Raw genomic sequence first — 18,779 nt, 5'->3', positions numbered from 1 at the left:
ATTTAAAGATGGTAACCCGTGATTTTGATGTCTGAGATGAGAGCTGTCGCTGGCTGATTTTACCTTCTAACTAGCGAGCTAATTAAGCTAGCATTAGCTTTAAGATAAGACAGAACTGGCTTTGTTGCTGCCTTCGACTTGCGATTGGAGCTCCGGTGGGAAGTAAATATGTTCTTGGTCAACTTTGCCGCATTTACAGAAATGTTTTTATTAATGTGCACTGTCCCCTTATGAAATAATCCATTATTAAAGTAGAAAGCTCCACCCCGGCAGCAGCGGCTCCTACAACCAGAAGAAGAGCTTCACGTCACTGCCCCGCTGGGAACCAACACCGACACCACGCGGCCGGAGACCCGGGCTGTATTGCATCGAAACAGTATTGCTCAAACTTGACACTCTTGACAAATTGTGATTTGGGGCTTGGGCTCGAGGTACAATGTTGGCCAAGCCTTTCAAAGATAGACAGAAAGTGGTGCTAATGGTTTAGCTGAGCTCTCTGTCCACAGCCTCTCCAGCTCCACCCACAAACCTCTAGAATAAGTGCCATAGCTATTGGATGGATGTATTCATCAAGGCCCAAAATAGAAATAGTCTTATGAGCTGTGTCAAACATTTTGCTGCGCACCTCTGACTTCCAACACCCTCTCGATGTTCACTTTCTATCACCTTATCATCTGTGATCTAATGTACAGCCACCTCCAATTCATTGCTCTATCACCTTTACCGTCTGCATTAAAAGTTGTGTTTCAGTTACGGCCAAAAAAAAGACAATAATTGCATGTTTTCAAAATTTAAAACACTAAAACATACTTTACCACTTGACACAACATAAGCACAGTGACATGAGTGGGAACACATGCGCTTTAGGGATGTGAAGGAACCAAGAAAGTGGAGAGAGAACAGTGCAGAATAAAAGCAGAGTGGGAGTGAGGGAAGAGGGGCTCAACTGTAATGCTATTGAGGAGCAATTTGTGAAGCTTGTGCATATGCATACAGGCCTACAGTCCCCTTCTGCCCACATCATCAGCTCACTGCTGGTGATGTGGGCAACCAAGACAAAGAGTTCCCGGATGCTTCAGATGTATCATGTGGGTGGCAATATAACATCTAAGCCTAAGTCAATTGTATTTGCCTAAGGATACAGGGCAGAGTTGCATTCATGGTATGTATGCTTGTGCATTTGTTGGGACACTTGTGCGCTTTTGTATCCATGTGCTATTGTCAATGCCACTCTTCACATAAAGATATCAACCTAAATAGTCTTGCTCCATCAAAAACGGGAAAACAATTATTGAGGGTGTAATTAAAGTATTGCCAGGACGAGTGCAACTTTAATTGAATGACAGCTAAATTAGAGGGAAGCAGCCTAGTCCAGACATCTCCGTTATGGTATAAAATCTCATCAAACACCACGCAACTACACAATGGGCTTAGTTTAAGACGTCTACAGGATTATTCACAACCAAAACAGACATACATCTACCAAGCAAAGTTTATGTGAAAAAGCGACACAGACTCAGTTTGCCTCTACCTTTGCCTTCCTAATTTAATTAAAAGCACTGTATTACCGGCAGGACAGACCAGGTAATAAAAACCCGGGAGATGGTAAATCCTCGTCTCTAGATAGAGGTTGGAGTACTGACTTGCCAATGAACTCAGCCAAAGTCATGTTTCTGATTCCATAAAAGAGCCACGAAAAGACAGACCTCTCATGACCTGATGCCATCCGTGCGTGTCAGACTTTGCATTTGTATGTCTGCCTACATTTCTTGGTCTTTCTGCAAGGGGGCATTCACTTCCTTTGAGTCAAATCCTCACGCTGACTAACCTGTACCCTCGGCTGGTGCGATGACTGATCCTGTGCCTTGCCTCTGACCACAACTTTTCACAACTGGTGTCAGGAGTGCTGACGAGGGGAGGATGTGCAGGTGCACCACAGCTAAATGAGGAAATTAATGAGTTGCGAATTGTTTTGGTATTTGCAACAGGCTGTCGAACTGTATTTTTATTGTACACTGTGAGTGCGGAGGGAGAATAGAGTATCTCCTCTTCAGGAAGCATTATATTTTTTTAGTGGCTGCTGCTCTCATCAAATAGAAAAGAGAAACCCATCTCTCCAGTGACCACCTTTTTTCCCAGGTGACCCTTCACGTCAGCCGCTGTGCATTAACGGTAAAGCTCCACTATGGTCTGAGTGATCTTGTCCTCTTTGGTGCTGTGGACTGAGCATTGGCCTCGGGGAAGACACTACATTGGCTCAGTGTCAGGAGGAGATTTAAATACCCCTCTGCTTTTAGACTCCAGCTGGACAGACACCACAGAAAATAACTCTCATTAGCATCAGCCAATGTCACTGGAAGGACAAATTAAAGTAATGAAATATATCCTATAACATAAACTGTATCGGCTTCCTCTGACTCAGAAGTGGGTTTCTTCCAAAAATCTCATTTAATAATTAATACTAAAATTAAATACGCATCACGTTCCACAGAATTAAGTTTTATTTTGCAAACAGACAGTTTTGTATTAACATAATTTGCTCTTCATAAGCACAAGGTCATCTTGGACGGACGGCCCTTCGGCAACTGTCTGTTGCTTGACTGCCCATTGATGTGTTTGCTTGTGTAACTGTCAACAATTTACAGCTGGGTAGTACCCAGCAGACTGAGACATATTGACGGTGCCATGCAGCTGCTTGCTCGCAGCAGGATACAGTCAAGGGCTCATGGGAAATATAGTCTTCCACAACTACCAGTCCTTGTGGACTTCAATTCTTACTCACATGCATATTAATAGTAGCTGTTGTGGAGATATGAGTGTGTTGCTGCTGTTACTGCAGACAATTTCATCTCAGAGTTCAGAAGTGGCCATAATACCTGCAGTACCGAGCAAGATGTCACTGTTTGTCACGTCCACCAATACGGTGATGTAGTCCATCTGGCTGGCAGGGCCGCAGAGAATAAATGGCAGGCTTGGCTACTGCCATTAAGCAGAGTGACACACGCGCACACACTCACTCACACACACACACACACACACACACACACACACACACACACACACACACACACACACACACACACACACACACACACACACACACACACACACACCCTCACACACTGCTCTCACACCTACTTGACATTATCACCCTTACATCAGGACAAGGATGTCATTTGGCTAACTATTGCTGGCGTAGCTGAGGGGGGAAATAATAGAGGGAGTGTAAGTTCAGGCTGGAGAGTGAAAAAGAGAAGAGATTGAAGTTATTACTGGAAATTGTGTAAAGTGTCTCTTTGGCAGGGTAATAATGAGAAGCACAGTATTTCTACTACAAAAAAAATATGATTAATTGTAGAAAATGTGCTGGAGTGTTGTTTTCCATCACTTTCTCAATTTACTGTGTGCCCTCCTGACGATGCTGTGTTCACTGGGCGGCGCCTGAACAGGGCCAATGCAAACTACAGTACGGTGTCACAAACAATCTTGCTGGCATTACAAGCCTTATTTATTGTCACTGGAAGGAAAAACAAAGAGGCGGAACTAACCTGATCCAGGGTTGATTTATTAACTCTCTTCTACAGAGCTATAATTCTCATAATGAGTAACGGGCCAGATGGAGTTGGCGAAGGATAGCGGATGCTTTGAGGCAGCCTCTCAGTCCTAAGACTCTATGAGGTCTGTTAAATTACGAAAAGGACAAACAGGGTGATTGTGTGATTTGTATGCAACCTGACCTTTAAGCCGACTGAGGGGCTCTTGAGAACACAAAGCGATGCAGGAACAAACAATGGTTCCTGTTAGATTAGTAGAGACAATTAGGTTGTATTAAACAGATCGTTGTTGTGTTTCTTTCTTTCCACTTCAGTGGCCTAGTTTGGTTAGAATTGGTTTAGTTTTGTGCGGAAAGTTCAGGGAACATCTTTAGCCATTCCAGCAGTATATGGTCAGTCAGTAAGCCCCCGAGGCGTATAACAATTATTGAATGGATTGTTTCTTCAATACTTTGGTTTACGATCAAGTATGGGCAAAAATAATGACATTTCCATCAGTCTCAGCTGTACTGTGCCAATTATAAAATGTTATTATGCTAACAGGGTAAACTACAGGTGTGCGTGGTATTATACCTGCTACAAATTAGCATGTTAGCATGCTGGCGTGAGCATTTTGATCAAAGCACCACTGTGCCATAGTACAGCCTCACAGAACTGCTCACGTGGTTAAAAAATATGTTACATTACATCACAGGCCATGTTCCATAAAACTAATGCAGTTAAGTAAAAAAGTAGAATACATATTCGATCGGGAACTCAAGTCCTTTGTGGCGTATTAGTGACCAGCTAATGGGATGGTTATACACAAATTGCTGACAGTTATCTAATGGCTATGTGTGAAGTGGCTGACACTATACCGTTTCATAACACTAATTGATGCACAGATGAAATGTAAGGTTGAGGCAGGGTATGTGTGTGGGGGTATATGTCCATGCCTGTTTGTGTAATTGTTGGAACGTGTGCTTTGCTTAGGCTGGTGATGCGGGGTGATTCCTCAGGCTGTTCTGGAGGATTCCTATGTGGGCTGACAGTTGTGGAGAACGGAATCTGAGAGAAGGAAGAATGGCACATACAGTCCCCTTTGGACCCTCGGCCCATTGTCTCCAGCGACTGGTGAACTGACAAGTGCCACTCGCACAATGTTCTTGCATGATGTATGGTTGAGTGGTCATAAACGGATGATGTAACTATAAGTAGGGGGAGGGGTCTGAAGTGTCACTCCATCCTGCATCTGGCATGAATGATTGTGCAAACCTTTGCTCAAAAAGCACCCAAAATAGGTTTAGTCCAGAGCATGTTAGGACTGCCAGCATGCCCTACCTCAAGGCTGTGCTAGTTGGGGACTGGCAGGCTGGAGGCTGTGGGGGAGGGGGAGTAGTGAGGGGGGAGAAGAGGCCGCGCATTTGGCTAGTTGTGGCCGTGTAGTGTCTTTTGGAGAAAGACAGTGAGCGAGCACGAGCATGCAGGCCTACAGCTGCTCAGAGCTTTTCATTTGCCTGCTTTCCACTGCAAAGCCACAAAAGGAAAAGACAGGGCTTACTCATCACGCAAATCAATAATTTCCCCCCTGAAACAGCTGTGATTGTTGATGACAGCTATGATGGCCAAAGAGGCTAGATTTTGATAAGAACAAATGCTGTTTTATATCGCATTGTATTTCTACCTTTTCCAGCTGGCCGTGATTTTGACAAATCCTACTTGGCTTGATTGTGGTGGCTGGTGGCCCATAATCCTGTCAGAGAACCGCTCCTCCACATGTGCTTCATGGCCTGTTCAGACCAACAGTATCCAGAAAATGTCTAGATTGAGCTGAAAATCTTGAAAAGGTCTAAAAGTTTCTCAATGTGGCTCACATGTGATTTTGTTTGTGGGAAACTACAACCGCTGCTGAACAGAAAAATACATTTATGCTGAGCCACAGAGACGAGAGAAGTTCCCTCATGAATTCCCTTCAAAACACTGCTCCTGCTATTTGCCACAAACAAACAACTTGTCGTGCTGTATGTGTGTTGTACAAAGTTAAAGATGACCCCACGGCCCTTGCTTTCACGTTACACTGAGTGTGCAGTCACATGCATCACTGACCCCCCCTGAATGCTGTTTGAGAGATTCAATCCCAGGAAAGCCTCAAAGCTATGTGTTGGTGCAATTACACCTGTGTTTAGGGCTTTTCACTGGTGATCAGATGAGATGCATTTGGGCTCCGACTGCAAACAGAGCCTCAGTGAGCAGAGTCAGTCATGCACACGGCCTTGAAATGTTCGCTAGTCTACTTGCTTTTAGCAGGAAGAATGCCTGCAGGAATCCGGGATTTTAAGCATGTGTATTGAATTGTATGTCTGTTTGCACTATCACGTGTAGTAAAACAAAGATATTTAACATGCAACTGTTGTTGGCAAACAAGTTATTACAGTTTGACAACTGGATTTTCAGGCACAGAGATTTCTTCTAATTACGCTTTCTGATAAAATGACAGCTTATTGTAGCTGTGTGGCTAAACATTTTGTTAAATAAGAATGAACAAAGCATGTGCAAAATGTGTGAATGAAGACTATGCAGGTGGTTCGACAATCGACTTAAACAGACATGTAGGTCTCCATTCCCCAATCAGATTGCGTCCCACAGGTGGAGCATCAAGCGTTGCCTCAAACCAATGAAACAGCACGACAATGGCTGCCCGCCATGGATTTTTCTTACCCATCACTGCACACGGTAACAACCTCAGGTCAGCACTACAAAGATGGTCATACACTCCAATATAACCACTCAAGACATATTAAAGCCTGAAACAGGTTCTTCTGAAAACCAGAGCATCAAACGATGCTGTGTGTTTGTGTTCTTTACACCTCAAAGATAATGTATGCTCAAAGAATTGCTGCCCTTGTATATTATCAATCTAATATTCCAAATTAAACCCCTTAACCTTATTTAAACCGATTAAGCCCCTCCTCTTTCCTCTCACTCCAGCTTTCTTTCCCATAGTCTACCTCGTAGCCTCCTTGTACCTGGGCTTGTGATATCTTGGTAGATAGTACTTCAAGAAGAGGTATTTTATGGACTACATTCCAGCCTGTCAAATCTGTCTGAAGCACATTACATAAAGTGCTGTTACAAACAGTGTGTAATAAACAGTGGGAGACGGAGCTTAGAGCTCTGTGTTTAGAAAAAGAAGAAGGATCAGAGGAAAATGGAGCAGCCAAAAGGACACAAGAAACATTTTTGGTGAACTTCCCCAAGCGATTCACAGCTCACAAACTTCACACTCCCCTCCTCTCACAAACTTCCGCTGCTCCTCCGATCTAAATCTGTCCCAGTTATGCAAGTTTCTAAATTTCAACGGTAATCTAAAGAAATACTGACCAGCCATTTATGAGATGCAAATATGACACTGAATAAAATATCCAATGCAAATAGCCTGTTACATTATATCAATATTTCAGGAGTAAAGGCGAGGGTGTGAACGTGGCTCTGGGAGTTGGACTGAGTGCAAAATGTATCTGCACTGAATGTTAATATTCCCACTGTTATTAAAACAGGGCCCGTCATTTTTTTTTTTACATCTTAGACACCAGCGTGTTATACGGAAGGAGGAACCGATGGTAAATTCCACACATACGTCACATATAGCATGAAAGCTTATACGGCACAAAGCGCTATAGATCCATATATAGGCTCTGCAATATAACCTTGGGCAACTGCTGTTTAAAACATGAGCCTTTCTTGGTATGTCTCATGTCAATAGAGCCTGCGTGAACAGTCCTTAATGAGGTTTGTCAGGCGCTTTAAGAAGGAGGAAGACTGTTGGAAGAAGCTGGGAGCCACATGCCTGTCAATCCTCCGCCATGTCTGATGTGCAGTCATTGTGTGTTTGCCTCAGAGTCAGATCCTGTTCAGTGGGGGATCTCAGAGTGCAGCCGTGATCAAATATTAATTGAATTTAAGAAACGCTACTTCTAAAACAATCCTAATTATGAGCTGCTTCCCTATCCGGCATCAGTTTCTCACAGCTGTTCTCGAGCGCCCATTTTACCTCCTCTGGCTACACGCTTAAAGCTTCCTCTTGTATATTTCTGGCTTTTGCCCATTTCTCCCACTTTGTCCTCACCTCCTCCCACTGTTGCGCTGTAATTAAGCAGTATGTTTTAGAGGGCAATGGACTCAGAGACAAGGAAGGAACAGATTTACCCCAGGGAAAGATGGTGTGAGAGGCAGCTCCGATGACGTCCTATGCATGCATTATCCCGCTCTATGATAGCTCAATTAACAAGCAAAACCTCCATCATCCCGTTAACAGTGTGCTGACCGTCTCTCGGGGTGGAAACAATACATTGTCATTATCAAGTGGATAATCACATATAGGACAACATGATTTGGCACAATCAGTCTCATATAGCAGCTCGCAAACATTATCACCCAGGAAGGAAACACACCACAGGCAGGATGTAGAGTCAGCACTCTAGATGATGGAATGACAATTATTTTATAGTGGTTTTGGCATTCGGGCTCCTTGTTTTGATTATGTAATCAACATGCGTATTTTGGTGGTGAGTGAGCTGAGCTGAATCACAGTGCATTCTGGGAGCTCTCTGTTTGACCTGCGTGTTTGTTTTTCCAGGCTGTGCAGCAGGATCCTGCCTGTACCCAAATATCCAGAGTGCATGGACCACACCATGGGACTGGAAAGTCAAGATTTCTCTGTTTACTTGCGCAAATGTGTGTCTGAGGGCATGTGAGCGTGTGCCAACTGTGTGGGCAAATAGACTCCGAGAGAGAGTGACCAAATATTGAAATATCACCCAATGGCAAGACTATTGGAGTGTATAATTTTTCGCCTTTTATGACTCATTAAGGGTATCAGTGGCCACTCCCAAGCGTGAGAGCCATAATCACTAAGCAGGGTCTCAGGGCGGTTGGCATTAATCAATGAATGTTGCGAACAGGAAAAATGATCTGTGAATGGAGGAAAGCGCTGCTGTTCATTAGCGTGAGAGAGAAAAAGAGTGAGAGATATTTCTATAGCATGTCAGATTCGTGGACCAGTGGCACAAAAGGCACAATTTCAGCTTTGTAGCCCAGACCAATCAGAAATGTACTGCTTGGACGAGCCAGCCCAATCTGGTGTGTCTCAGCTCTACTGAGTCTGTGGCTGAGCTCTCTCTCAACTCACTCCCATGCATGCACGATTGTTTGCATCCAATTCATTGTGCTTATCCAGCTGCACCGATTCAGCTGCTGCCAAGGCAAACAGGATGATAAGCCTGCGTCCGCGAAAAGTTAGATGACTGGTGGGGAATTGAGAGGAGCAGCGAAAACAGTAATCCAGATCATTTTTGGAGATGGAGTAGGAGGAGAGAGAGAACAATAACAAGAGTCTACCAGCTGTTGGTATCAGTAATTTGATCTTTTTGTGTTTACAACTGCTATTCAGTTATACCGTGAATGGGGCAAGCGTTGCTTTTCTACGGCTAAACGATCAGCTGATGACTCCTAAACCCCTTCATTTGCCCTCCACCCCGTGTTTTCAATTTCCCACTCAGTCATGTGAATCCATAGCTGGGTTGAGAGGTGTGGGACTGCGTATTCCTTTTGTCTGTGTCAGGTTGACCTATATCATCTGTCCCTCCTGCCTAGGCTCATTACTCCCTGTTATACCTGCTCCTCCTCCTGCTCCCTCCACCTCATTCTCCACAAGGAACTCTAGTGAGGTACCACATTACAAACAAGGGCAATTTTAAAATGACTTTAAAAAAAAGAGCAAAACGAGGATACTGCTGAAAATCTTTCAACATCGTCACAGCGGTTCTAGTAAAAGCATGAGTGTGAAATCGGTTTGTGTGTACTTTCCCAACACACAGAAACACACACAATCCTATTGAAGACCCTTCAGAGCAATAGCTGCCTCTTTCTTCTTCCGCTAGCTGTGTATTTTCTAACTAGTCCTGATGAGAACAGCTCTAATGGAGGAGAGCAATGCAAGGACATACACAGCGCCCGCTGTCAACTCTGGCATCTTAACCTCACACTGTCACAAGCTACCTCCTTGGCTGGAGTGCAGAGGAGACAGACCTGGAGGGCTGATCCATCAGCTATTGTAGCTACAGTTATGGAACAGTGACTGGACTTAATCCAGTGAGAGACCCTACCTATGCAGCTAGCTTGATAAGGCAAATGAAGGGGGAAAAAATATCCCTCGCCATGCTGGTCACCACTGAAGCACAGTAAAAGGATGATGAGACGGAGGGAAGAAGGAGGGGAACGAGGGAGAAACGCACCGGCAGCCAAGCTGAGGAGATGGCACTCATACAGCACAATCTGTCAGTCTGACTACCTTGCCAGATACAGGGTGGCTCACACAAAATCACACACTTTTTTGCTAAATACCAAGAGACAGTGTGGCTACACACATAATCACAGAAATGAATGCTCAAGCACACACACAAACTTGTGGAACATGCTGTACTGTAAGTAAACAGTGTAATACTTGTCCAAAAAAACATTCACCTGAATAAAAAACGCATACTTTCTTTTCACCGTACTACCTTTCACCTTAGCTCCTGCTCACTTTTTTAACGCTTGAGTGTTTTCAATCAATTTACCAGAAGTATTGGCAGTGTGTGTGCTCTCGACATAGGTGTCCAGGTGTTTTCTTGAATAATTTTCTTCTTTACCACATTTATTTGGACTATTAAAACATCTTTAATTGTAAATATTAGGGTTTCCTTTAAAAGGAATAGTTCAGATTCTCGGGGAATACGATAATTTGCTGTATGGTCGAGATACAGCTCTTAAGTCTGTACTAAGCCGACCGAAAAAGCGTAGGGCGGACTGGTGGCTAAATTGGGAAATTACAATTCATTGGTACATTGTCTAGGGCCAATAAATATGTTTTCCCATTGACTTACACTGAGAAAGCGGCATCTGTAACTCAGCTGACACATTATTTGGAGATAAATCAACTTCCCAGTACAAACACTTAAATAGCCCTCAATCAGATGATTCCTCCAAGTTGTAAAACGCCCTAAGAGCCAAATCCAGAAGCTGACCAGAATGTCCGCGTAATTTTATATTCAGAAACATGTGAGGTGAAAAATAGCCAATACATTAACAGAATGTTGATTTATATTTGATCAGCGCCTCCTATTTTGACAGTTTAATCAGTTTATGATCTCCCAGAGCAGTGATTGACAGCTGCGTTAGAGGCTCCTCGGCTCTGATTGCTTGTTTTCCTTGAAACGCAGTGGAATCTCGCAGATGCCATTAGGAGTGCTAAAAAAAGGCAGAGGAGCCTGATTTTTTTTCACAGATTTTCTGTCTCATACTGTTAGGATATTGCGACAGAAAGTATATTTCATTAAAGTTACCAGCTGTATCTTTAAGCATTACTTTAATGACATAGGGCAGTTTGTTTCTATGAAAGCTCAGAGTCGATATGGATGATAGTTAAGAAGATGCAATAAACCAGCGACATGTGATTCCATCTGAGGCCCTTTATTGCACGTCATACCCCTGTTTCTCTGCCCTAGTTTCATGTCTGTCTCTATTCAATCAGCTGTCCAGTATAATAATACAGATGTGCAGGGTCATTGAGCACACACTACAGGTCAGTTCCACTGGGTCTGTTTAAGATGTGTACAATTATAGTCTATAGCTGTCAAAATGCTTTGAAGCCATTATTACAGAAGCTATTACTCCTCATCTATGTAAAATCATGGTGCGCAAAGATTAATTACTCTTTGGATTTGGTAATGATGTCTGTCAACAGGATAATTGCCAATAATTAGCTTGGAGTCTTTAAATGAATGTGATTGTGTGACCACTGAAGGTTTAGCGTGAGGATTTGTGGTGGTGAACACATTTTCGGACGTCAGATAAGGGAAAAAATTATGTTTTTCTAAAAAGTAAAATAACATTAATGTTGCATGACCGCATTAAGACAGAAATAATGACGAGAAGAGCTGGAAGTGACCCCACGCTGCCCCCCACAGGGTGAACTCCTGACCTGCATATAAAGTCATCATACGTTATCACACACACCATTGCTCCAGAGAGATAAAGTCACAGAGCACCCAAGCCATCTCCGATCTTTCACATCAGCACCGTGGTGCGCCAAAACACTATGGCAACTGCTCACACGCATAATCTCTCCTGGGTGTGAGATGCAAACAGGGCTAATATATTTGAAGAGACGGCAGTGATCACATTTCCAAATGACTCCTTGCATCCTGCTAGGATAACCTAATAAAGAATGTTCTCAGCAAACCACAATCCCGCTTTCAAAACACTTGATCCTAAGATGACAAGCACCGGGCTATCTATTATGCAATAGACTCCCTTTTTCCATCACTAATCATCAAGTTCTCTGGATGAGATTAACATGTTCTTCCTCTTGTCTCTTTGCTTTAAGAGGACCAAAAGATGGTTATTGCAGAGTTATTGTGTTTACTCTGCAGAAGGCATCACAGCACCTATAAAGTGCGAGCTGCAGCGAGATAGTAAAGGTCGTGGAGTGGCGAGAGAAAGAGACCGCAAAGAGAACTTGGAACGACACGGCGGGACTGTGCGGTTATGCAACATCGTGCATGGAAATGCTCATTATGCACACAGCTACATCATCAACGTTACAAATGTGCCACCACTGTCTGAGTTGAACATGTTAAAAGTTACAAATGTATTAAGCCATTCCTGTCACAGAGGATTGAAAAGACTTAAGTTTTAAAAGAGAGCTGTTGTGAAGCCATATTACAAGCTCTTTTCATCTCTCTCGTTTCCTGCTTCCTTTCTTCATCTCTCCCCAATAAAATCCCCGATCCCAGACTAAACCAATCCGCTGTCACCAACACTTCATTCTTTACTATGTAAGTCTCCCACCCGCACTGTTTTTCCCTTAACACACACACACACACACACACTCACATAGACATATACATGCAGGGCCTCTTCTCCTCTGTGTGACCTTGACTGGCTAGCACTCCAGGGCTTGTTCTTTGCTTTTCCCTCTCCCTCTGTCTCTCTAGCTCTCTCCATCCTTTCACGCTCGCCTCTGCTCTATTTGTCTGCTTCTCTACCTCTTGCTTTCTATCACTCTTCCCCCCGACCGGCTGATGTTAACCGGCGCTGTCCTTTTTCCTCCTTCCCCCCCAGACACATGGGAGAAAGGAAAAGAACATGGCAGAGAGAGGAGAAGTAAAAGACCTCCTCCTCTTCCGCAAATGCAGTCAGCTGAGGAAGAGTCCACCATAAGAGGAACTGTATCAACAAGTTTTATGTCTTATTTTATGTAATGAGGACAAGTAAGTATAATAAAATACAAAAATAACTGATATCAAGCATTACTTTTCATTACATGAGACCAACTTCATGTTATTTAAGTGTGCTGTTTCAACCGTTCTGCAAGGTAATCCAGAAAAAAAATGATTTCTTCTATTTTCTCCTCTACAAATGCAATTTTATTTTCTTTGCAGCACATATTGCTTGATATTTCAAGGCGTGATTATGCTTTGCTCTAAACGGCTGATACGGCTTCCTGTTTCACCGGGGAGGATGATGAGCGCTCTCAGTGAGACAGCAGGTCGAAGCCGCGTTTCATTGCAGGTGTTACTACAAAAACATCTAATTACCTCCATCGCAGCATTGTAGCCAGTTCCTCTGACTCCAGGGATCCTCGAGATGTTCCCAATGGCTTCGCTCACAACATACATATGCACGAATAATAAATTGGAGCTGTTAACTGTTTGTCTATCCATTCAAAGTTAAATAAACTTGAGCTCAAGTGATTGAGTGATCTATTAAATGTCAAACGGGCTGATTAAGCGCTCTCTACAATTATGCTATTCCTGTGCCAATGTGTACCGTGCATATATCTAAAGGCCTCGGCTGTGATTGAGTTCCCCAATCTGAAGCTCACAGACCGAAACCAACGTATTTAATTTAGGCTCCACTGTAAAATGTCATCATTTTCATACTCAACATCAGATAGCAATACAGCGAACTGACAAGACCACAGAATAGCTCACGGCAGCGTTATGCTTGAAATATTATTAAGAGGGAAAATAGAGGGCATCATGAATTAATATCTCCAGTAATCCTCCTTTTAAGTGTGATCATAGAAATATACATGTTGAATGTAGCCGTTAAGTCCATAACCGTACCTTTTCTCCCAGCATCTAGCTGTTCTTCAATTCATTTTGCTCCAAGGGGCATGGACATTATAAGACTGCCAAAGCAATCTCTCCAAATAATTGTCCATCCCACATTAGCAAAACAGCCATGAAGAAGAAGGACATCATCAATTTCTACAGGGCAATAATAACAAAGAGGGTATGGACTCACAGTCCAACACTGACACTTATACTTCACACCATGTTAAAGACTCCCCACAATCCACTCCGTTTACCATTTAATTTCCTTAGCAGTTAAAATCCAGTGATGCATACCGAGAACTGCATATCTGACACCACCAAGCTAGTATACCATGCACTGCTAAAGACAAGGGCATAATAAGGACTGGTATTATTGGCCAAATTAATTTTTACCTTATGATGTTGCTTGATTAAAACATTATGGCATCACCAAAACCACTAAAATGATTACAACTCAGCCTCTGGTGAACATGAATAGGTTGTGCAAGATGTTATTTTATAAATTGGCTAAGAAGGAGCAATTACTTTGGGTCAGAATCAGGTCACTCTTGAAACCGAGGGAAAATTACCTTAAACTATTTCTAAAAGTTTATCTTTTTTTAACAATCATGGAATTCCTTCTCTATTAATCATATCAACCCTTTTAAGGTTGATGATTTATGTGCATGAATGCCAAAAAAAAAAGAAAAAGGTCTATCTGAGGAACTCTCTTCGTGCAGGGCAGGCTCTACATGCCAAACTTTTGTCAGTTAGATTGGTTACTCCTGGCAAGAGATTTAGACTCCGGCCCAAATGCAAGGCCAGCATCAACATTAATCAACAGCAAACCTGGCATTTTCCTATATATCATATTCAAGTGGTAGATAGTGTGGGATGCCAGACATACAGAGTACAGGACCACACATCACATAAATTTAAGGCAAATTGTCCCCGAAGCACAAACTCTGTCTCCAGACTAAAAATAGAAGGGAGATAAGAAAATGTTGACAGAGATAAAACTCTATGCTGCAAAGCCAATACGTGAAGCTTTACATTGATTTCTTCATTATTTTTGAAAATATGATCATAGACTGTAGTGTTCTGCGTAGACTGAGCTGGACTTTGCAATAAGACAACAGGGGAATACGTCCTGTGGGAGACACCGCTCCACCACGAGAGGCCGTAAAGCTGTATTACAGATCCGCCTATTGTTGTCAGTTATCCTGATCAAGGTGATCACATGCATAATACATGAAGTCAGTCTACCACAGGTCCCACAGAACGCTTCTTCTACCCAAACCAATCCTGTACCTGAAGCGTTCTCCCTCAGTGGACTTGATCAATAAAGACGTCGTCTCCTGTCCAACAAATCTACTATAGTCAGTTCATCAAATCATCAATTGATGATGCTGGAAAGCTCTTTTTTTATTGTTCCCCCGCCAACCGACGAGCTGAAAACTGCACTTTGTTTCAGTTGGAAAGGAGCCCCTCGGTTTCTGAAGTGGGGATAAAAGTGAGTCAGTGCAGTACAGAGAGGGGAAGGAGGGGGGGGGGGCGCCTGCCTGACAGATTTTTCACACTTGCGGGTGTTGGTTAAAATCAATTGGCCAACAAAATAGTTGCCAGTTTTATTTTTTATGAAATAATCATTACTTCCGGGCAACAAAGATGCACGATAAGCTAAACTCTATAGTATTTAACACCTTACACCTTTCAAATGTTCTGTTTTAATAGTTTGCACATCTTTAGTGTTTCCATACTTTGAAATATAAAACATAAAGTGTGTGTACTGCCGTTAAGTGTTTTGCTTTGAAAAGTAAATTTCTAATTTTTGCCAAAGGCAAAGCATAATGTTAACGGCCACACCTATCACATGAATGTTGTTCCTGTTATCTTCAGATAAGTGACAGTTTTGTGCCAAATTAAATTCAGTCGAACAATGTATTCTTAAACAGACTGCCCTACTGAAGAATCAAATGTTTTTCCCACTACTATTTTCCCCGTGATGAAGAAAGACTGGCTGCATGTGGGCTGGATGGTCTGATCATCCCCAGGTTGTCTCTTAATGGCCTGCAATCAAACCCTGCAGGAGGCCACGCTGCTGCATTTTAAACAAGAAGAGCAGTCTAAATAGTTGTTGAATGTTTTCCAGTGGGTAAAAAACAAGCCATTTAGCCGGCACACTGAAGAGACAATAGTAGGGTGCCACTTATCCCTTCCTCCTTTCTATACTATACGGTTTTTAAGTGTAGTTTTAATTGAAGCCCACATCCAGTCTTATCTCCAATGTTTATTTGACAGTATAGAAAGTGGTTTGTGTAATTGTCCGCCTCATATGAGCAACCTGTTTGTCCTCACCCCCCTCTAATCCTCTCAGGCCAGAATCAATACATCCCTGGTAGACCTTTCTCCGGCTCCCTGCCACTCCACCTTGAGACGCCGTGTGAATTTAAAGGCCACAGCAGTGCAGCGAGGGAAACACCCGCCGTAAAGGAACACCCGCCTTCATAAATCAATTAACTGAAGTATTGAGCCCCTTATTTAACAGAGCAGCCCCGACACATTGGTAGTCGGCCTACTCATAACTTCGCTGTCCATTTATCCCTGGAAAACTCCTTTTGTCTTCGCCTGGGTCTAACAACAGGTTTCCAGGTATGTTCACTCTGCAACATCTTGTCTTTAATTACTTCAGCACCTCACACTAATGATCCCTCCTGATCTTCCTACCTCACCCCCCAACACCTGCTATGAACAAGCATGGAGTCCAGGATCGTGAGGTCCGATACACGATGCAGTCTGTTGTGCTCCGAACATTTTCCTTTGCATCCCTCTTTGACCTTCAACAAGAAAAGAGCTAGCCACGCTAGCAGTTCTGTGAGGCTGTTAGCATGGCATCGTGTGCACGATGGCAATGCTAGCATGTGAGTTCAGTTAGTGCACATGCTAGCATTGCTCCTAAGAGGTGAACATAGAGGGCAGCTCATTTAGTTTATTGTGTTTATTGTGTTGGAGTAACTTTTTTTTTGCCCGACAAAGGTGCTAAATGAAAAGTCTGACGAGGCCCAGCAATATGAACATGTTTAACCATATCAGGATATTAACAGATTATGTTATGATTCCTTGTCTAGGAGACATTAACTTCTGAGCAACCAGTGAAACAACAACCCAACTATGTAAACAAAGCAATGAATCAGGATTACAACACACAGAGAGGAAGTATCTTTACATACCATATAATTGTTTTCTGCTATATTGATACTCTAAATATGGAATTTAGCCCCATTAATAGTTGTCTGGATCAAGATGGAGGACCAAGCGACTGATACTGCTGTGCAATCCAACCGGCTTTGCTATCCTGCTTTAATAATCTGGTCATTTTGATGATAGTTCACATCCCTCAGCTGTGACGGCAGACCACTAAAAACCTGTCCAGTCCTCTCAACACTTCCTGGTCCAAAAACTCGAAGATAGCATCAACTGAAACACAGCTGGCGAAGGCCAGTTAATTAACTTCCTTGCACATCTTGAATTAGCTCGGCTGCTCGTGACAACTTGCAACCTTTATAATAAGGGTTAACAGGGCAACTATTAAGGTTATGCTGCCGCCACAGTGGGGCTGTAACATAGTAACCTTAAGATGTTAATGTTAGCTTTTGTGGCTATTATTATTATGATGATTAACTTAATTGTCATATTACAACTTCTGTTGCTATCAAGTTTAATGTGACCTGACGTTGTTCACCTAAAAGGACATGCATTTTGTTCCAAATAACTTTTCTGGACGCATAAGTAGCCTTCAATGCAGTCCAGGCTTTTCCCTTACATGAAATAATGGTTGCAACTTATTTTTTTTGCTTCTTTTGTTTTTCTGTCGAGGCATATGCGGAGCTGCTGTCATGCACGGATGCTGCTGCTGCTGCTGCTGCTGCTCGCACACGTCCTCGTACAGCAGCATGTGTTGTCCGTGTGTGGTGAGATCCCATTATCTCACATCACGGGGAAATGAACAAAGATAGCCCCTCCCACTCTGCCTTTTGCTCTGCCCCCCCCCCCCCCCCCTTTTCCTCCCCGCCCTCCTCCCCGGTTCTCGGTAGCAGCAGGTGTTAGTCTCCTATAACCTGAAGATTTGGGTGGTAATTAGCATTGCCTCTCCGCCCCAGAGAGTTATTTGTGCTTCGTGGTAACCGCAGGTGATAGGGATCGAGTGTGTTCCCGGGCACCCGAGGAGGGAAGGAATCACGCCTCAAAAACACGTGGGAGAGATTACTCAAATATGCCTCCTTTGTACCCTCTTTGCCCCTCTCGCCGCTGCTCGGCTGTCGCTCCCCGTTCAGCATAAGCTGCATTCCGTTAGTAAGCTTCTTTTTTCTTTCTTTTTTGTTGCAGAATGCCGGACGCCGTGGAGCACTATAAATACCCTATATTCACTTGGTTTTCCTTGTAGCTAGAGGCTTTGACCTTGTGTTGTGCTGCCCTTAAGTATCTATGGTCAATGTCCTGAACATTGACAACAAAAAGGCAATGCACGCCGCTAATATGATGCACATGATAAAGTGGCTCTGTCTACAACAGGTTCACAATTAATCGCACACGGTGCATTGGAATTAATGCAGGATTTGGGCTACTGATAAGCATCCTCCCTGGAGGCAATTAACTGCACTGATATTACATAATGGCAGCCCACACTTTGACTAACAGCCCCGGTCCTGCGTGTCAAAGGAGAATGCTGTTTAAGAAAGAAAGCAAATATATATACGGGGAGTGACAGTACATCCCCGCCTTTTCTTGTCAGTCGTGTCACCTCACAGAGAAACAGCGGGTCAGAAATGAAACACCTTGAAACTGTCAGGATGCTCCTCGCAAAGAGTGGCAATTCTTGACAGGATCTTACCTTTGCTATTGTCCTCTTCCCTGTTCAGATACATGGCTGTTAATTCACTCCGGGGCAAATGCGATGGCGTTGTCTCAATTATTTGTTGGTATTCCTCTGGCGCGTATCGGGAACTCCGACGATGTGGTTTGTAGTAGTAGCTGTTTATTGTTGTCTTGCTCCTCAACAGCCTCTTCTCTCCTCCTAGTGGATAGGTGGGCTAACCAGTTTGAGACT

The 18,779-nt window shown here is 43.3% G+C and overlaps 1 protein-coding gene across 2 annotated transcripts in view; it reads right to left on the bottom strand.

The window, feature by feature from the left end:
• Nucleotides 1–18,779, bottom strand: part of syt7a (synaptotagmin VIIa) — a 60,138-nt gene extending 41,359 nt beyond the window's left edge. For both annotated transcript variants that reach the window (XM_068602259.1, XM_068602258.1), the window contains exon 1: nucleotides 18,564–18,779. In XM_068602259.1, the coding sequence (XP_068458360.1) occupies nucleotides 18,564–18,597 (34 nt within the window). In that variant the 5' untranslated portion in view covers nucleotides 18,598–18,779. The remainder of the gene's footprint in view (nucleotides 1–18,563) is intronic.

Source organism: Clinocottus analis, unplaced genomic scaffold (assembly GCF_023055335.1).
Source record: "Clinocottus analis isolate CAN_PGR_092001 unplaced genomic scaffold, fCliAna1.0.p SCAF_6, whole genome shotgun sequence".
NCBI lineage: Eukaryota > Metazoa > Chordata > Actinopteri > Perciformes > Cottidae > Clinocottus > Clinocottus analis.
The sequence above is the reverse complement of the archived record's forward strand: the minus strand, read 5'-3'. Positions and strand labels throughout refer to the sequence as shown.